Source organism: Haliotis rufescens, unplaced genomic scaffold (assembly GCF_023055435.1).
Source record: "Haliotis rufescens isolate VD_foot unplaced genomic scaffold, xgHalRufe1.0.p SCAF_20, whole genome shotgun sequence".
NCBI lineage: Eukaryota > Metazoa > Mollusca > Gastropoda > Lepetellida > Haliotidae > Haliotis > Haliotis rufescens.
The window spans coordinates 17,325,651-17,346,482 of NW_025963891.1; the positions used below are offsets into that span (position 1 = coordinate 17,325,651).

General features: G+C 40.9%; 1 protein-coding gene across 1 annotated transcript in view; it reads right to left on the bottom strand.

Annotated features, from left to right (window-relative positions):
• Positions 1–9,821: 9,821 nt before the first annotated feature.
• LOC124133874 (rhodopsin-like) overlaps positions 9,822–20,832 on the bottom strand; it is a 41,729-nt gene continuing 30,718 nt past the window's right edge. The window contains exons 2-3 of the mRNA XM_046498463.2: positions 14,224–14,357; positions 9,822–11,724 (exon numbers count right to left, since the gene is read on the bottom strand). Of these exons, the coding sequence (XP_046354419.1) occupies positions 10,889–11,724; positions 14,224–14,357 (970 nt within the window). The 3' untranslated portion in view covers positions 9,822–10,888. The remainder of the gene's footprint in view (positions 11,725–14,223; positions 14,358–20,832) is intronic.

Sequence of the window (20,832 nt, forward strand, 5' to 3'; positions counted from 1 at the left end):
TTTACAACTTCGTTAACCATGCCGTTAACATTTAGAACCTCGTTAACCAGGCCGTTTATCTTTACGACCACTGTAAACATGTCGTTGATCTTCACAACCTTGGTGAGGTAAAATGTCGTTTTACTTCGCGTTCAAGAACATTGTGTGGCTCCTTGTACAAGTCCGGACTTCATAATGCTAGCCCACTGGGATACCATGCCGCAGTGTTAACCTGGATGCCTTTTCCGACACAACATGCTCATTTCGTGGGGACCAGTCTCGATAAAAGTTTATAATTTCGCTGATGTCTTTTGGTAGGACGCGGCCTGGGGATCGAACCACCGACCTTCCGCTCTATATCCACTAGACCACCGTGAGGACTTGTGAATATGGATATTTGAGGCAGTTACAATAGTAACGAATAGTATGAAACACTCCTCTTTCCCCCATTGACGTTTGATGATGAAGCCAACTACGGACGTGATAGCATCACAGGCGAGTAGCCAGCACGTTTAATCTGTAGCTGAACGCTTACAAAATCCAGTCAAGGTTGCTGACTGTTATTGAACGAGCTGAAGGTCGCGTTTGAAGGCGCGGCTCTTTAGAAATATAATTATTATCATCATCATTCCATTGTAAATGGTGTATGTTTTACATGTATGTGAATACACATTCTTTACATTGATTTTTATTCTTATGTACAGATTAAAATAAAAATATGCAGGGTTGGGTGATCATCAGCTCAGGGCCCTTGTCACCTCTACACGCAGCCCAGACAGCGAATGGGACTTCTCCCAGGAAGCGCTGCCTAGTCAACCCCACCCAGCGCTTTTCGAAGAATGTGAAGACTCCCCAACACTGCAGCCTTCTGCATTACCCAGATTGTCAGAAGGGCTGTATTCCTGGTAGCAACCCGGGTACTCTCCCAAATGTCAGTCAACAGATTGGGAGGTATCAAACCTAAGGCACCGAGAAAAATGGGGAGTCGGACAACTTGGATACTTTGGATGCAAGCGTGACATTTCGAAAGTGAGGTCAGCATGTTTGCTACGTTTTCCCCGTTTTCTTGTCAATCACATTAGCGTCGAAAGGTAAAGAAAATTCAATGATATAAATGATTTCATTGGATTTTAAGAAAAAGGAATATTTATCATGATCCAAGACACCTTGTACATATTCTGGGTCGTGCCATGGATGGAACCACAAACATGGCGAAGACGGTAATAAGATGATCGAGCCAGTCCATCATATCGCTTAAGATACTGTGTTTGTGCCAAAGCTGGGCATCCACGGACAATGTGTTGGACAGTCTCAATAAATTCATTACATTATCTTATTTCATATTTACATTTTGATGCCCAATAACACATTGACGGTTTCGAGTGAGAAGAGTGAGTGACCCTGAACAGCAAACAAAAAGCTTGTTTAACATTCCACGCCAGCCGACTTCATCCAAGCGAAGGACATACTGATATTACCTCGATGCAATGGTCGATCAGAAAGCCTTTCCTTGAAAAGCCGAGCCTGTGCCCATTTGATATGGCACTTCGCTTGGTTGACATTCATTTCAGTACCGTCCAACAGTAATGAACCATCAATAAAACATTTACATTGATATTATGTGACACATCCTTGGCTCGTTTAAGAAAACCGTGGAATGCCTTGTTTTCATCATGACTCTTGACAAGAGGATAATCTTTATTCTTGTTACTGATAATAATTATTACCAATGCATATGGTAGCGGCCCGTACGAGAACTTCTGATAAAGCTTGACTGTCTGGGTGTAACTAAGACACAAACACCTTGTCAATGAATAAATAGTTTTTACAGGAAATAACGATATTTAAACATAATGCTTTCACATAAGTAGATTTCTCTGAGGTTTTAGGTTTACTGTGCACAGACCGGTGTCATGGCAATTTATTTTAACTATAATGGTAGTTCACTGACAAAGAGAAAGGCGAACCATCTCAGGAAGTAATTTGGTATTTTTATGATTATTTTAACCAATCAATGATTTAAGCCAAATTCTTCCGCAAAGTGCCTTCCAGGATCACAAGATCCTTGCTACATCCTTGCTGCCTGCCGAGGGGACGTAATAACATTAAGCAACATCGACTGGGAATTACAGTGGACAGTTCAAAGAGGAAGATTACAAATGTCAGGAGGCAATTGCAATTTTTTATGATACATGAGATGTTTAATAACATTAATTGAGCACTGATATGATTTAACAGTAGAACTGATGTCATATTTATGAAAAAACATGTTCATAAATAGTGATGCTAAATTCCGCGCATGAATACACCAGCGAAGATGGCGTGCTTAGAACAATGAATTCCTAAAAAGTTACGGTCAATGGAAAACTGTTGAAAAAGCAAACAAGATCGTGATGACCATCACCATATACACAGACCTCCTCCGTGGTCTAGTGGTAGAGCGTCCGCCCGGAGAGCGGAAGGTCCGGGGTTCGATCCCCCGGTCGCGTCATACTAAAAGACGTTAAAAGATGGTACTTGTTGTTGCTCTGTCTGGCGCTCGGCATTAAGGGGCTAAAACAAGGACTGGTTGGCTCGGAGTCGGTATACTGTGTCTGAGTGGGGTATTCATGTTAAACTGCGGCATGGTATCTCAGTGTGCTAGCACTATAAATCGGCATTAGTCCGGACTAGTACAAGCAGCCACACACACACGTGCATGCACGTCGCCATATAAGTGCAATAGTCTTGGACGCGACGTTAAACCCCATTTCACCTAATCTCACAATATTCGCAATTCCAGACTCATAGGTATCGGGACTAAGGGCAGGTAATTCAAAGTGAATGTATTTAAAACGACACATTCTACCCTTTCGCTCCCCTAACAACTGTCAAACTTGGCACGGTTTAACATCATCATACCCCAGTCACTTTTTGTTCTTTTGACCTCGGCCATAGGTCATGCGCTGTGGCAGCCATATTGGATTTAATGTTTTCCTAGTTCTTTGAGCTTTGTTAGAGTACATCTTCCAAAATCTTTAATTATATGTGATAAATGGAGTGGTGGGTGGAGCAGAGAATACATACCAAGGTTAAGTGAAAATGTTTGTGATGATGGTTATGCTAAAAATGAGTTTCACTTTTTGTTGAATGTCATGCATATAATGATATGCGTAAATAATATGACCAGTTAAATATACTTTCCTTTTTACACTCTCGTAAACCTTGACATGTTACTATCTACAAGCAATGTTGATGTTATCACATAGGTTATCTGATATCGACTCGGCTGATGCGGTCTCATGACTGAGCTGAAAATAGTATACGGGCAAAGGATAAGAAGGTAGTACTTCTTAGCGGTGGCAGTCGAACCTACGTGAACAGTCAGACAGGCCCTACCTTTCCAATTACAAAAAAGGGTGACGTGAGGTCCAATGGGTCAAGATTATTGAACTTGCGTGTGTGTGTGTGTGTGTGTGCGTGTGTGTGTGTGTGTGTGCGTGCGTGCGTGCGTGCGTGCGTGCGTGCGTGCGTGCGTTCCTGACTTATGCCGGTTTCATAGTGCTACCCCCGTGAGATACCATGCCGAAGTGTTTCAACAACCACCAAGCCAACCAGTCCTTGTTTTATCATCTTACTGTCGAGCGCCAGGTAGGTTAACTCCAAGTACAATCTTTAACGTATGTAAGTATTTTGCTCCCGATTATGTGGCCTTAGTGGCGCCATTTATTGGCATGATAATGTTCGTCCCCACATAGCCCGAGTCTGTACTGGATCGTGAGAACTCTAGAACCTGAACGTACTGGTGTGACCGTCAAGGTTATTTCATCTCATCCCAGTTGAGTATCTATGGCATGAGCTTAAACGTCTACGTCCACAAGGTCTCACCCGCAGGCTTCTTGATGCCATGGTCTGAAGGTGTTGTGGCTGCCATAGCTTTCTTATAACACCAACTTCTTGTTAGGAAATATATCTTACTCAACTTATATCTGAAAGTTAAGATGCATATTCTTGAAGTAACTTCAGTGTAGATAATGCGACAACAGGCAGTCGTTTACAAGGTAATTGTTATTTCGCATATGCGGCTAAAAACACTGTCACTGTAACCTTGAGCAAGAGATCCATTACCTAGTCAAAGGGTCACTCCCCCAGGGAACCAGTGACTGGTGTATCAACTTCACGTCACGGGGTTGGCGCCAAGGGCTGGAGCTGAAGGAATATTGCTCGACATAAAGGGAAAGTTGAAATCATCCTTCTAGTCACAAAGTTTTGTGGAGAGTGGTTTGTAATAGATCTATTGAACGATATCAGATCATCGATATACCTGAAGCTTAAATTAAACTTCTTGCCCAAATGACTTTGTTTGGACTTTGCCAATCCGAGCAAAAATTCCGATTCATAGGGACAAAGAATCAGACCAGCAGGGAGGGGTGCGCAGTTGCTGCCAATGGGGATGACTACTTCTTGCCTAAGTGTCTTGCCCCCACATTTTACACAGATGTTTTGAATTAGGAAGTGCAACGTTTCACATATTGTTTTCTCAGTGAACCTCAGATGGCATTTGCTTTCTTCTTTACCTTCAGGAGTTAACCTGAACCCCTAACATAACCACTATCACTAATTTGGATGTGTTTGTGACAGGTGCTACCGGTGGGACAGGATATGCTCACCTTTTCGCGAACAACTGGTATCATCAATATTTGATAGTGATTCATTATCATAATAATGGGACATTACCTCAATGTCAATGTTGATTTTGTTGATGGTTCTGTACTGCTGGACGGTGCAGAAATGAGTGTCAACCAAGATAAGTGCCAAATCAAATCGGACCAGTTGTCCAAGGAGAAGCTATCTGAACGATCACTGCATCGAACTTATGTGCAGTGTGTTGAGAAGATCAGCAATCCTGCAGAATCCTTCGCCTGGATGAAGTCGTCTGGCCTGAAAAGTGAAACAGAAGGCTTTCTGTTTGCTGCCCAGGACCAGGCACTTCCAACTCGAAACCGCCAATGTGTGTCTTTGCATCAAAATGTAAATATGAAATGTAGATTATGTAATGAATTTAATGAGACTGTCCAACACATTGTCAGACTCGTTGTGAAAACAAGGCATTCCACAGTTTTCTTAAACGACTCAAAGATGTGGGACTTAATCTCAATGTCACCGATGATTGTGTTGATTGCTCTGTGCTGCTGGACGGTACATAAATGAGTAATGGCCAAGCGAAGTACCACATCAAATCAGCCCAAGTAGAGGAGAAGGGACATGTCATATCGGCACAGGCTCTGGTTTTCAAGGTAAGGCTTTCTGAACGACCGCTACATCTTTTTTATGTGCAGTGTGAGTTGTCAACGATTTTGCAACCCTGCAGTCCTTCGCAAGGATGACGTTGACTCCCCTGAGAGGTGAAATAGAAGTGACTTCCCACTCGAAACTGTCAATACTGTTAAACATATTTCAACGCCTTACTGGAGGTATTACGTGTGACATCAGCTAGTTGGTATCTCCCACTGTACATATATACATACTGCTGTATATGTTATGCGTCATGTCAGGAAGGCGATGTGTTGAGAAATAACAGAGTACGATGTTGCAATAAATAACATTTATTTTGCTATTATTCAAACTTCAACAAGTATCACTTAGATCAATGTGAGAAACACTATCACATTCAATGAAACTGGTATGCAACTAGGAATGTAGTCATTGTGATGAACATGGACGTCCTTCACACACACATAACAAACGGTCATATGGTTGCAACAAAAGACACTAGGACATGGTCGCAAAGCATTTTCTTCAAACGCCAAGGCGCTGTATCTCACCTGCATGTTTGATCTTTTATAACTTTAAAAATCAATCATTTGTAAGAGAGATTTATCAAGTTAATATCTAAAGCTTCATAGCACCATTGTTCAAAAGGAGAATTTGTGGCTCTTGAATTACACTGAATGCTTTCAGTGAACTGGATGTTCTACAATAGCCAAACTTACAGTATATGTTTGCTGACAGAAACGCACATCAGGCGAAGTAAAGTGAATGCTTTCAGTGAACTGGATGTTCTATAATAGCCAAACTTACAGTATATGTTTGCTGACATACACGTACATCAGGTGAAGTACTCTGAATGCATTCAGTAACTGGATGTTACACAATAGCCAACTTTACAACATATGTTTGCTGACAAACGTACAACAGGCGAAGCACACTGAATGTTTTCAGTGAACTGGGTGTTCTTTAAAAGTCAAACTTACAACATATGTTTGCTGACATAAACGTAGATCAGGTTAAGTACACAAAATGCTTTCAGTGAACTGGATGTCCTATACACATTTAGCCAAACTTACAACATATGTTTGCTGACAGAAACGCACATCAGGCGAAGTAAAGTGAATGCTTTCAGTGAACTGGATGTTACACAATAGCCAAACTTACAACATATGTTTGCTGACAAACGTACATCAGGTGAAGTACTCTGAATGCATTCAGTGAACTGGATGTTACACAATAGCCAACTTTACAACATATGTTTGCTGACATAAACGTACATCAGGTACATGCACGTGTACCTGACCAGCTGGCCAGCATTATGGCAAGATTACGACAGTGGCAAGATTAGCATTTACAAATATAGTTGCAAAAGCTTACCCTTTACCAATCATGTTGGGTTTCTATAGCACATATGTCTTAGACCCAGGCCGCTACCAAGGTTACCAACCTTAATGTTGAAAATATAACCCTGCAATACAAGGAACGGATTGATTCTGAGATACGTGACACCGTAGGGGCTTGTAGCGGCCTTGGTAAAATCGCGTCATATGCTGGCAAATGTACATGCCATCACTGCTAGGGTCTTGTATACATAATATCAACTTGTCAATCCTAAAGGTTTACAATTGTCTTGTCTTTGCATGTGTTTGTGATGGGTGCCACATTTGGGCAGGATGCGCTCACTCTTTGGAAAACACCTGGAATTATCACTATTTGATAGTGATTCAACAATATATGCTTGTGATATCGTACAATGGAAACTGATTTTAGAAGAGATGCCTTGTGATTATGGAAATGGTTCTGTCGCTTTTATTCAGTAGTAAGGTTGCATGCAATCAGATATAACTGGATTCTAGGTCAAAGGTAACACAATCAAGGTAATGCTTTCTACTGACACATACAAACTCCATGTCCAGTTATACATAAATGCATCGATGGAAATTATTTTCATTAAAACTCAAATATGGTTGCGGATGCGGAGATGAAATTATTATAGCAAGGTTGAATGTTTGTTGTTTGACACCATGAGCATCGACCTACGCAATTGGGAAAGGATGACATTCATCAACCAACTCAGCGAACCTGACCACCCGATCCCATTAGTCGCCCCTTTCGACAAGCATGGGTTGCTGAAGGCCCATTCTAATCCGGAATCTTCACGGCACTCAAGGTTGAAAAACAGAATCGTTCAGATTCATAAAACAATGGTTCTTAGTGGGGTTGATGGGGGTACATGAAGGTACATGAAGCAAACCACTGTACTAAACATACAGAGTATCGACCCCAAATAACATAGAACATGTAACCATCGTGATGAGAATTGAACTGAAATTCTTTGAGCAGTTTTGGATTATGACATTGCCGTATTCATACATCATGAGGTTTCAGAAAATGTGTTGAAAATGAAATAGTAAGCTATTACTCAATCTTGAGACCTTTCGTTGACTTAATATAACATATATCAGAGAGTGGTGAGTCTGGCATATCTAACGTGATGTTATACCTACATGTGACACATACTCTTCACTTGAGTCATCACTTAATTTGAGTGATTCACTCATATCAGTATTATTATATTGAGTGAGTGAGTATGGTTTTACGCCGCTTTCAGCAATATTCCAGCAATATCACGGCGGGGGACACCAGAAATGGGCTTCACACATTGTACCCATGTCGGGAATCGAACCCGGGTCTTCGGCGTGACGAGCGAACTCTTTAACCACTAGGCTACCCGACCGACCTCATTATTATAAAATTCATACAATTTAACCCCTTATTTCTTTTTAGCTTCTGTCGGAATCTGTTTCGACAGATAATCGAAAACAGTTCTTCTCTGACGTTTTGTATTCACAATGTGGCGTGCTTCGGTCCACTGACTTCAACTCTGCGGTACCCCACACCGTAGCACTGAGCATTAAGCAGTCACCATTTCCTATCCTGGAGGGTCAATCATCAGTTTGTAAAAAGTGGTCAGATTTAACGAGGACCAATAATTGGTGTCTGCTGTGCACGCCAGGTTGACAGACCAGAATTTGACCTTCTACGAAACAGGGATAACTAATCTGGAGAAAAGATGAAACAAGTGCATTGAACTGAAAGAGGACTATGTTGAAAATAATTAAAGCTCACGACAATATTCAGTTCTATGTATGCCAGGATCAAACCCATCGACACCCCGCCAGGGTACTCGTTTACAGAATACGCCTGCCTCTTACAGTACACATATTACTTTTTCTTGAGTTTCATTCTGAAAATGACAATCACTGGTGAACAGAATACATTGTACAAGTGGGAATTACTGTGTTTTCTGTCGCACAATATTGAAAGTGCACAGTCCTCGCTGATAAATTCTATGGGACGTGTATAAGATTACGTATATGCTCTTATATGTTTATCATATGTTCCAGTGATTATTTTCATGTGAACAATTTACTTGCCTTTGCATGCGTTTGTGGAATTACCACTGGCGGGGTCTCATCACTAGATTCATTAACATATGCTCATGAAATAGTCGTAGTTGTACAATGGACTCCGCTTTTAGCAGATATTTCTAATGAAAGGGTTTTGTCACTTGTATTGATATACTCCAAGAACCCTTAGTAGAATCACATTTACGTCATTCAACAACATAAATAATATACAATAGGACAGAATGCTCGTTTTGCGAAAATAAATGTCTCATCACGATATGAGATAGCTTGAGATACATAATTACATCCTTGTATCTCCATCTCATCAATGATTGAGCAAGTGACCTTGTCCAGAAGGAGGTTGTATATCCTCAACAAGCGATGGCGTGAACCGCGATTCTAAACACAAAAGCCCACCGAGTAATCACTGCAAAACAACAGCATTATCACATCTTTCCATCAACAGGTTAGAATGATCGCGATCACGGGGTAACGCAAAGCAAAGTTTTTTAACGAATGTCAAATTCTGCACATTTCATCTTTAAGTTGGTTCACACTGATACCCCCATTCAAGTCTGTGTATGTTATTAAAAAAAACAACATTCGAGCATACAGTTCCCCAGGCATTATCGCATGTATCAATAATCCATGGCCAGCCACGGCAACAATGTAAATATTGCAGTGTTAAACACTATGGTTTCTCGATGTAATGAGCACAAACAAACAATATCACCATTGTCATGAACAAATCTTCAATGGGGCAAAACAGTTATATAATCGAGTTAGTTCATTTCTTACACAACAAACACCAATATCAACACTGCGTGTATACTGAATTGTCGGGCAATAGAGAGCATACGCCCATGTTTGATTCTGGCCACAGAACGAGGTGAGGTGAAACTGGGTTTAACGTCGCGTCCAAGATTATTGCACTTACATGGCGACGTGCATGCACGTGTGTGCCTGCTTGTACTAATCTGGACTGATGCCGATTTATAGTGCTAGCCACTGAGATACCATGCCGCAGTTGAACATGAAGACCCCAATCAGACACAATAAACTGACTCCGAGCCGACCAGTCCCTGTTTGTCCTTGTTTTAGCCCCTTAATGTCGAGCGCCAGACAGGGTAACAACAAGTACCATATTGATATGACGCGGGGATCGAACCCCGGACCTTCCGCTCTCCGGGCGGACGCTCTACCTCTAGACCACGGAGGCGGTCGGCTACAAAACAAACAAAAGATGGATAAATATACACAGTCAAGCTGTCAGCCTCCCGGCCTTCATCAGACACACTCTGTTGGCTTCGTAATACATCATTCGAGATCATTTTTCAACCTAAAAGTGTTAAAAGGGATTGAAAAAGGATCACGAATGATGTGTTACGAAACCAACAGTGCGCCTGATGAAGGACGGGGCTATGTTGATGTATGTATATATTTGAATTCCCCTAGGGAATAAAAACAAAAGAAGAATCAAGAAATGGTTACTCGATGGTGATGTATTTGATATGGCTATCATGATAGTGTTTAAGACCTTTGATTTGCAGTGTTTCGGCATCTGCTTCACCCTTGTTACATTTGGATAACGTTTGTAATTTTTCAGTAAAAGAATCTACAAGTGATTACCTTCTTTTCCCCGGCAGTTTTGTATCGACAGAAAAAGTGCTGATTAGAGCACGTTCCTTGAACCAAGACAACACATACATCGTATACAAGCCATGCATTTGGTCGACAATTAAAACTGGAAAGGGTCACTGAAAACATTATTTTGAATATTTTGATTCGGATTATTGTAGAGACTCTTCTTATATTTAAGACGATTTATTTTGTTAGGGAAAGAAAAACCGATTTGTCTCCTGAAATCCCTTGCACCTGTGGTTTTAATTCATGTTAGCCATGTGTGTTGACAAAAATAGATGTGTAAAATGTGTAAAATAGTTTCCGATTGACCTGATTAGTATTGACCGTTACATGTTCTTGCATACTGTTCCTCAAGGCTGTTGTGTGATCATTCACTTGCTGAAATGTATCAGGCACACGGTGTCAAAGTTAACTCGAAATCCAGATCCACAAAAAAGATCTTCAATTCTTCAAGAAGATGTTCTTGAAAGAAGGTCGTGTGATCACCTTGATCGCTACATATAGACAGTACCTTAATATATGACATCTCACGACTGGTATTGTTTGTTTAATTTGAAAGTGTACCCCAGGATTGTAGACCGATGTTCCTTCAGTCATCGGTTTGCTTATTCCGTTGAGCAGCTACGTCGCTCCCCGACACATTCACCTATGCGTCTGACGTGTGAAGGATGTGAGTTGTTCGTTAATGACCGCCGTGAACTGGTATTATGAATTGTAGGGTGATTGTGAGTTGAAGGAATGTAGCTCCGTTTGGCGTCGTCAATCCCAGTCCGACAGCACAATGAAATACAGTTCCTGAACCTCGGAGCATAGATAGCGTAAATTAGAGGGTTCATCACAGTCGAGGTTTTGGCAAGCGCCCCCGCTAGCACCACGCCGATCGGCGTCACAAGGGACGGGCATCCAAACATGTTTATAAGAGCAAGTATTGCATACGGGGCCCACGACAAACAGAAGAAGAAAATAATGAAAAGAACCAGTCGTGCAACCTTGAGTTCGAGCATTCTCCTGGATACAGTGCGTCGCTCTCTGCCGTTGGTCAGTATGACCTTCATCTTGCTCAGCTTCCTGTCGTGGAAATATATCGTGGCAAAGATGGACGAGTAGCAAAGGACGATTATCAGAAACTGCAGTGTGAAGCAGAACACGTAAATTCCGATGATGAAAGACACGTTGTTCGTGTCTTTTGACTCGAAGTCAAAGGAACACACAGTGGGTCCATAGCGAACATACCGCCCCCACCCCACCAAGGGCAGGGCTGCCCAGACGCCGGAGTATAGCCAGATGCCGACCACCGTTAAAACCATGGAACTCCTGGACGACCTTCCTGTTATTGGTTTTGTTCTCTTTATGACACTGCAGCGGTCGACGGCCATGGCGGCGAGGGTGTTGATCGAGATGTAGCCGGCGAGGGAAGCCACGAAGCCGGTCACCTGACAAGCTGAAACAGAAGATACAGGTGTAACATGATACCATATTGCAAATCACAATGGATCCATCTTGTATTAACGCTTGACGGTGTTCTGGATCCAATTTGATCGATTGAACAGATAACCGATTTTCGTATCTTATCTATTGTATGCTCATAGTATTATGTACTAGTGTGTCATCAACACGTGCCATCTGGAATACGGTTTCTGGAAGTTATTCCACTCATAAAACATAATAATGTAACAATTCTAGGTGGTGTCGTTCCTTCAGTGTCTAATCGAACCCGGGTCTTCATTGTGAGTAGAGAACGCTTTAATTGCTTGGCTACCCTATCTCATCTTTAGGTACTATTAAATTTTTTGTTGGTATATATTATGATATGGTATATATTAGTGAGTGTAAAGGTAGTTCATATGAATTATTTTCTACAACAAAGTAAAATAATTCAAATGAAACAATTTCCATAATCATGAAGAATTACCGTTGAACAGAGTCCATTGTACGATTCCGACCATATTATGAGCATGTGTTTATGAATCACTATCAAATAGTCTTAATACCAGGTGTTAGAACATAATTCAAACGCACCGTCAGTTTAGTTCTAAGATTTTCTATCATATTCATTGCCTGAAAGTCGGCCTGTGATGGGCCAATTTTCATTCCCAACGTATATCGAGTGACACTTTTGCATAGTTAAATAGAAATCTTAATCAAATGTTTCTAACTTGTAAGAAGGACAGATGTATTTACGTTTTTGTTTCTTGCATCAGTACCACACCCTAATCTGTCACACTTTGAAAACACACATTGAACTTTTGAAAAATATTCAGTTGTATATTCCTTGTCTGTGCTCCAGAAGGAAATGAGATACAGTAAACTAGGGTTATAACGAACTCAAAGGGACCACTAATTTTAGTTCGTTATAACCATAGTTCATTATAAGCATACACAGCATATATACAGCCAATGGGCCGGACCGAAAAGCAATTCGTTATATCCATCAGTTCGTTATAAGAGTGTTCTTTATAAACGTAGTTTACTGTATCCTCGGGCAATGTTAAAATCACCACAACCCATCTCACACGATAACCTTACATGCATATCAGACACTTTACTCAATGAAAGGAAAACATTTGGATGTATAAAAGGCTATAGATATACATAATGGAAAGTCCATGTACACTTCGCAAACACATCAGACTGTACATGTTGCCGGATGGTAAGAACGTCGTGGGTCATCAGAAGATTTTCAATAGTTAAGCCGTCACCATCAAACTGACCGCCTCCATGGTCTAGTGGTAGAGCGTCCGCCCGGAGAGCGGAAGGTCCGGGGTTCGATCCCAGGCCATGTGATACCAAAAGACGTGAAAAGATGGTATTTTGCAACGCCTCCGTGGACGGTTCCAATCAACGGTTATGTTCATTGTCAGCAGCACAATCAATTGGGCGTCATTGGAAGAAGCCACAATCACAGACACCCAACATACGAGAGGTATTGGATTGCGGTGCCGGCGTCCCTACCTGGAAACGTCAAGCCACAGTGGCACAATGCTGCCGTGACTTTTGTGAATGGTTTATCATGCTTCCCAACTGTGTCTTGAGGCCAGTTATCAAGCCACTGCAACGTTTTCAGCACCCTCAATGTCCCTCATTTCCAGCTTGTTAACCCCCGTCCATATGCTGATGGAGATATTCAAACATGCCAACAAGGAGTTATCAAGCCATCATCTGGACGCCTGGGTCAGCTAATCGCAGACCCATGGTGCTCATTTATGATGAATTCGACGACGTTTACGTCAGCCTCAACGTCAAGACCTCATAACGTCGAGACATTGACCTTGGGTCTGCATGTGGAGTGGAGAAATATCCCACGTGTCTGTGACCCATTGGTCGTCTCAATACATACATAATTCAATCTCTTTTTACAATGCATTCAACATTACATTTTTGATGTCAGCATTAGTCATCAAATATGTAAAAAAATTCGGCCACTGAATGCTTTATTTATCTAGTTATGAATCCAATATAAGTAAAATCCCGGGAAGAAATACACTTCATTTACTGACAGACCTTATTTGTATGCCACAAAATTAACTTTGAAACGCTTAAGAATTTCGCTTCAACTTTACTTAATCACTCACGAAACATCGTGGTGCTTCTTTCTCCATGAAAGCTACCGAAATTAAACCGATTTGACTGATGGTGTACATACACTATAAAGGGATATGCCTGTCGTTGATAGCGGGAGGCAATGGTTCAAACACTCGACGTGAAGGCTACATCCATGACATAAATACTTTTATCTTTGCATCGCGTCTTCAGTTTTGGCAGATATATGACTATACCTACGTCGACGGGACAAGATCTGTGTTACAAAGTGCATACCGATATACAAGCAGATGTCATCCTTCTGTTGTCTCATTAATCATTGATATAAAGCTCGTAGGATGTGCCCGGCTTTAAGCGTTCCGGCTCGGGTTATGGTGTAGATTTGTGAAAGGATACTTACACACTGGTGGCAAGGGCCATGCTCCGGTGATGTTTGCCGTGGAGAATATGGGGAAGTTCACAAGACACATCAGAAGATCTGTGCACGCCATGCTGAAGACAAACGTGTTGGCAGCCGATCGGAGGATCCTGTACCTGCAACAGTAGCCATAAACACATCAGTACACGTGGAGGCCAAGGAGGCAAATAGCATTGGATAACTACACAAGTGAAGGACATATATAACGTCTAGGCCAATCTCAAGTATCCGGCGAAACGGATTCCATATGGCGTCACTGTCACACCGCTAACTACGAACTGATTCTGTTCATGACGTCAGTGTGGGCTATGTAATAACGCAATCAGGAAAACAGAGGTCTCACGTAAGCGGTAACATTTCTTGCCATTTTGCACTTTCCCGAGGCAAGGGCATTAGCTGACTATAACAGTCCAGTTTCCACCCTTGCCGATCTAGGCTGGAATTCCGTAGTTTATGTCATTTATGTCTGTGCATAGTCCAATCACAATCGCGTAACGAACAAGACATCCGGTTCGTAAACAACATGGTTTCCACATGCAGATTTCAGTCAACTGCATGATTTGCAAAGCATATGTACTGTCAACTGGGCGTTGACAGATATTTTGAAAATCGTGACATTCTATTAATCAAGGTGCTCAAGTGGTGGATGCATTTCGCGGGGTAAGACCCATTTTATAACAAGATAGATCTCGATAATCAATCAGATCGTCTTGACTTGAGCCGCCATTTTGTTTAAAGCAAATGCAAGTGATATGATAGGTGGAATCTGATTGGTCAATAGGAGGGACATATAAGGGACATAACTCGTAATAGCCACTGGTGACGCTACGATCGAGCCTGGAAATACCTGCCTAGTTCGAAAAGGATGGAAACTTGACTTTTATAGTTAGTGAACGCCATTGTCTCGGGAAGATGGATATTTTGTTATGGTTATTTATATATGTGACATTGATACTAAACGTACCGACACCACCTAGTATGTTACCTATTTCTCCGGTCCATGCCTTAGTGACGTGATCACAGGAAATGTTTAATGAAAAAAGAAACCGTTTATACAGTCAGTCAATACACTGATTATCCCAAACATAGCCTAATCCAAATCTCAATAACTTACCTTTCAATTTTGATGCCCAAATAACTTACCCATGTTTTATAGCCAACATTAACATGTAACATTTCTTCGGCAGATTTGACAGCAATTTATATCAATATTTTAGGCAAGGCTTGTAACCATGAAAGAATAATGGATATTCACCACGAACGATTCGATTCGAGGTTGACAAGGTAAATTTTTTCAGTTAAAACTATTAAAACATATGATATAGTCTTACAAAGTATATCATTACACAAAATGGTCATACGTGATTTCATTGTTATTTACAAATCAGCAATCAACTGCATATCGAAATCCCGGCTTCAGGCCGTGCTGTAGCACTGAGGTCATAGTGAAGAGTGCTGTCCATTCCCCGTTGATCTACTACATTAATCTACATGACAAAGAAGTGCTTTCCCATTATTCTCGGCGTATTGAAGACGCAAGATGGGGTAGTGTGTTGCGTGGGGGTATACTCGTTCTTCAACCAAAAGTACCACGTGTCATTTTTTCAGATTACAAGCGTAGAGATCGATTCTCATGTAACATGTGGACTGCGTATGCTCCACTAACTATTGTCTTATTTCTTTGTATATATGTCTCTCTTGTCAACTTCTTTATATATATATAAAGTCAGCCAATTTTGCCGAAAAACGTGAAATGATAAGCGGCATGCCTTTCCGCCCATATAAAGACATGTTTTTTTTAAATCGATCGGGCATATTTCTAAACGACACTCGTATAGCTCTACATATTCACTGTTTGACAATTGGGGTTACCCACCACGTATCCCCATCAGGAGCCAGATTAGGTGCATATCTGACCCCACCACGAACAAACCTGACAGCCCCATGGTGTGCTTCATTAACAGCAGATGCATCACGTTTACCTCATACAGATGCGCCGTAACTAAGGACAGGCCACACCATAGTGTCAAATAGCTTAGTAAAGGTGCTTAAATGCATACGTCCGATTTTCTTTAATTTTGATAAGTCGGCCTAAAGTTCTTTCAGCTGATTTGGCCGCAGCATTTTCCGTTGTATTGCTTAGTCAACAACAAACCCAGTTAGCTTGAACAGGTATCAATACTCAAGCCGAACTACCAACAACAAATTGTTCTGTGGTTCTCGGGATCCAAGGATTTCTAACCTGAACAACCTTAGACATATCAACGTTAATAGCAGTAGCATTAATTTCACACCAGTTGTTAAATATTCGTAGCAATTTGTTCAAGTCATCTTCAGATTCAAGTAAAATAATATCATCAGCATACGCTAAAGGGGGAATAATAGTACCATCAATATTAACGCCAATTTTAGAATCGATCCTAACATCCAACAAGTCATTGATGAAAGATTAAACATGATAGGGGACAATAAACATCTTTGATTCAAGCTACGTTTACCATCAAACCAGGCATATCGTTTACTCGCACACTACATTTAACATTGTGATAAGGTGGCTGAAGCGTTACTATCATGTTCCCATTGACACCAACATCGTGTTTATGCAATAGTAGACTTCTGTTGACACAACCATAGGCAGGGACAGCTGAGTCTATATATGCACCGATGGATCAAAGAATCATATCATCAACATTGCTGGTTACGGGATCCATATCCATGGTTCCAAACCCCAAGCACATTCGGTTCGCCTGTCTGACGGTCAGCAGTATTCAATGCTGAATTGGAGGCAATTCATCACGCACTCAAACTCAAAGCGCAACTACCGGAAGCAAAAGGCAGTCATCTTATCAGACTCGCTCCGTGCACTTACAAGCCATCAGCGGCAGAAACCCAAACTTTCAACCAAACACAGTCAATAATATTCCGTACGAATATACAAATTCATTACAAAACTATCGGAGCAAGGACAATAGGTGACGCTATGTTGGATCCCGTCTCATTCAAGGAAATGATAACAATACAGACACACTGGCAAAGCGGAGATATAGCCTGTTCCCTTCAGCAAACAACAGATAAAAATCAATATCAAAGCCCCCATAGCCACAAAATGGCAAGTCCAATGGCACTCAATTACGATCGGCAGATGGCTATACAAAAATCCACCCGAAATCCACCAAAAGCCATACTCATACTCCAATACAAGGCCCCAGACTCGGTCACAAAAAGCACTATGACAAGGTATGCCCATCTTGCAATCAACCTGAATCCATTGCTCACTTGTTACTGGAATGTCAAGACCATGCACCAGCCCATGCTCAGTTAAAACAAGAATTCCAGTCAGATGTGCAATCTCTCGTAGATCTCCTAAAAGGAAGAGATGCAATAGCGAAGGCCGAACTAACTCTATTCCTGAAAGATGGTCAGCTATCGAACGTATATAAACAGAGCAGTCGAAGAATTTTGATCAATTTCTTAAAGTCAAAAATCAAATTATATTAATATGAAATCAGAAATCCCATCAATATTAAAGCTCCCAATAAGGTCCCAAAGAGGGACAGGTCAGCCGAAATAGCTGTGGCAGAAGGCGACCTCTCAAGCACTTAAAGCCCCAACAATCACAACATAAGCCACAATAGACTCGGAGAGATACCGCTGGATACCAGTTGTACTGCCACATTGGTGCCTCGCCAAAGTTCAAAGGCCGGAGTTGCTGTTCAGCTTTGAAGACAGAAGCTGGTGACGTAACAGATGGTTTGAGCCGATGTCCGTGACATTGAGTTTGGCTTTGTGACAAGTGAACACCTGTTAGATTTAATGCTCTTTGTGTATCTAGATCAGGACAGTTTCATTTTCTTACTGACCACTTATATTTTCTTATCAAAGTAGCCCTTTAGATTTTGTCTTATTTCTTGTTCCAGATAAAATTGTAAACTATTTTGTAAAGTGAAAAGACAGAGTCCTCAGGACGGTTTGGTAGTATCGAAAATATGCGAACTTGAACTTTTTGATAATGCTAAAGTTGTTATGACTACTTTTTTCCTATTAAGGTTATATTTCTTTTTCTCCAATTTGCAAGCAATGTTTTTGTTTCTTCTAGTTTTCTTTTTATATTGATTACTCAGAGTTCACTTAAGATTGGATTAAACATAATTCCTAATACTTCAAATTCCTTATTGTGCCATTCTGTTTGTAAATCTTGACATAATCGATCATTGCTACCCGCTTTTGATCATATCCATATTGCTTTTGTCTTGTCTACATTAATTTGTAAGCCAGACATTTTGCAGAACTTATAAAGTGTTTCTACAGCCACATATAAGCTTTCACCTTTACCATTTAAAACTAGGTCAGTATCATCAGCGTACTGCCAAGCCCAAGTTTGTATTCTTTGTTATTAACAATAACATTCCAAAATGTGAAAGACTTTGTCCATTTTGTATCATTCCAAATGTAGAAACATAATACCATGTTGCAATCAATAATCTTGCCAAGTTTACATTCTTTGCTCTTAAAATGAGGAGCAAGCAGTTGTCCATTATATAAGCTATTAACTCTACCATCATATGTTTATGGTCTCAGATACCCTTGTACTGATTAGTATTGATATTACTACATGCACTTGTGGCGCAACATGTTTGAATGCTTGAATATATATTGTAAAATGGGCCTGTGGCCTGATTTACTGAAATAAACCACTACTACTACCACTACTATTAACAATAATCCCTTTAATTTTATTAATAATAATATAATATAATAATATAGGGGGCACGGGTGGCCCAGTCGACTAAGGCGCCGCGATTCGCTGGGCAAAGTTGTGTCCCTTGGGCACGCCAGAAACCTATGATTGTGGGTTCGAATCCCGTTTCGCCCCGATTATGTTTCTGGGTTTGTCAGCACCATACCCGCGCTCGTTGGTTTCACCGAAGTGGTAAACGTCTGAGACCTGCATCACTTCGGGCTTTCCTCCCACTTAAAGCTGACACGCCGCGATATAACTGGAATACTGTGAAAAGCGGCGTTAAACCCAACTCACTCACTCTAATAATACAACCTAGGATTGCAGCTACTATAGGAGGAAAATATATGGCGACAATAGGTCTCCTTGTTGACATCTTCTTTCATTTGTAAAAAAAATGATAGATGTCCAGTTTGTATTATGTTTGATGAAGTATCGTAAGTGAGTATACATGTATTTATCCAGAATTTTCAAAAAAAATCAAAATTCAAAAGGAAAAGCAAAAATACTGGGGCTTTACTTGCTTGTCATGTTTTTAATTGAAAATGAAATTTCTTCAAGGTCCATTTCTCTTTCTAAAAAGTTGTTCAGTTCGTTGTCTCATGTTGGAATCTTGAATTTGTTAAATGTTCGTAACTTCTGTCATTCCTCTCAGATGTATATATATATTCTCTATAAAGTTTCCTTACTTATCCAAAATACAATTCCCCATCTGTTATTACAGTTTCATCTTCAATCATAACTGTATTTATTAATTCACTGACATAATTTCTATTTTCTATGTGGCAGAAATAATTGTTTGCTTTTCTCCTTCCTCATTGCATTCTATCTCTTATTTGTATTCCTCTTGTTTCCTCTTCTTTCCAATTCTAATTTGCGTTTTGATAATTCTAATAGATGTTCTTCATCTATTTGTTGAAAATTTCGCCCTATGTGCTACGTTTGTGCCCGGCCAAAGTTCAAGGGCCGGAGTTGCTGTTCCAAAACCAAAAACTGAATTCACGCTGTGTGAGTTCATTTGTATCTGTTTACTTAAAGCATAAATGTTTCAGCTTGCGTTATTCCTTAATCCATTAAATTTCAGTTTGGTTTACCTTAGTGCCTAACTGTAAACGGTCTGTCTGTATATATTCATAGTCGACCTCTCACGGGTGTATACTACCCACTGCAAATCATACCTTATTGACAACTACAGTCGACTTCTATGTGAGTGAGGCGCATAGCGCATGCTAATATTTGTTTGTTTGTTGTTTAACGCCGCACTAAGCAATATTCCAGCTATATGACGGCGGTCTGTAAATAATCGAGTCTGGACCAGACAATCCAGTTTTTAACATCATGAACATCGATCCACGCAATTGGAATCGATGACATGCATCAACAACGTCAGCGAGCCTGACCACCCGATCCCGTTAGTCGCCTTTTACGACAAGCATATTCGCCTTTTACGGCAAGCATGGGTTGCTGAAGACCTATTCTACCGGATCTTCACGGGTCTTAATGATTTAAGATTATCTATAGTCCTCACCACCTGAAATAGAATCTCGAAATATTGATTAATTAACGAAGATGGCTGCATGTGTGCTGATAATTATAAACAGGCCATTCCGCCGATAAGGAATATTACTTACAATAATTACTATACATGCCACGTGCGCTTTTCAAAAATATCTATTTTGTTAGCCAAGGACATCATTAATGAGTTTTGATCACGTGGTTATTACCCGTGTAAGATTCGGCAACCGCCTCCGTGGTCTAGTGGTAGAGCGTCCGCCCGGTTCGATCCCCGGCCGCGTCATACCAAAAGACGTTAAAAGATGGTACTTGTTGTTACCCTGTCTGGCGCTCGGCAT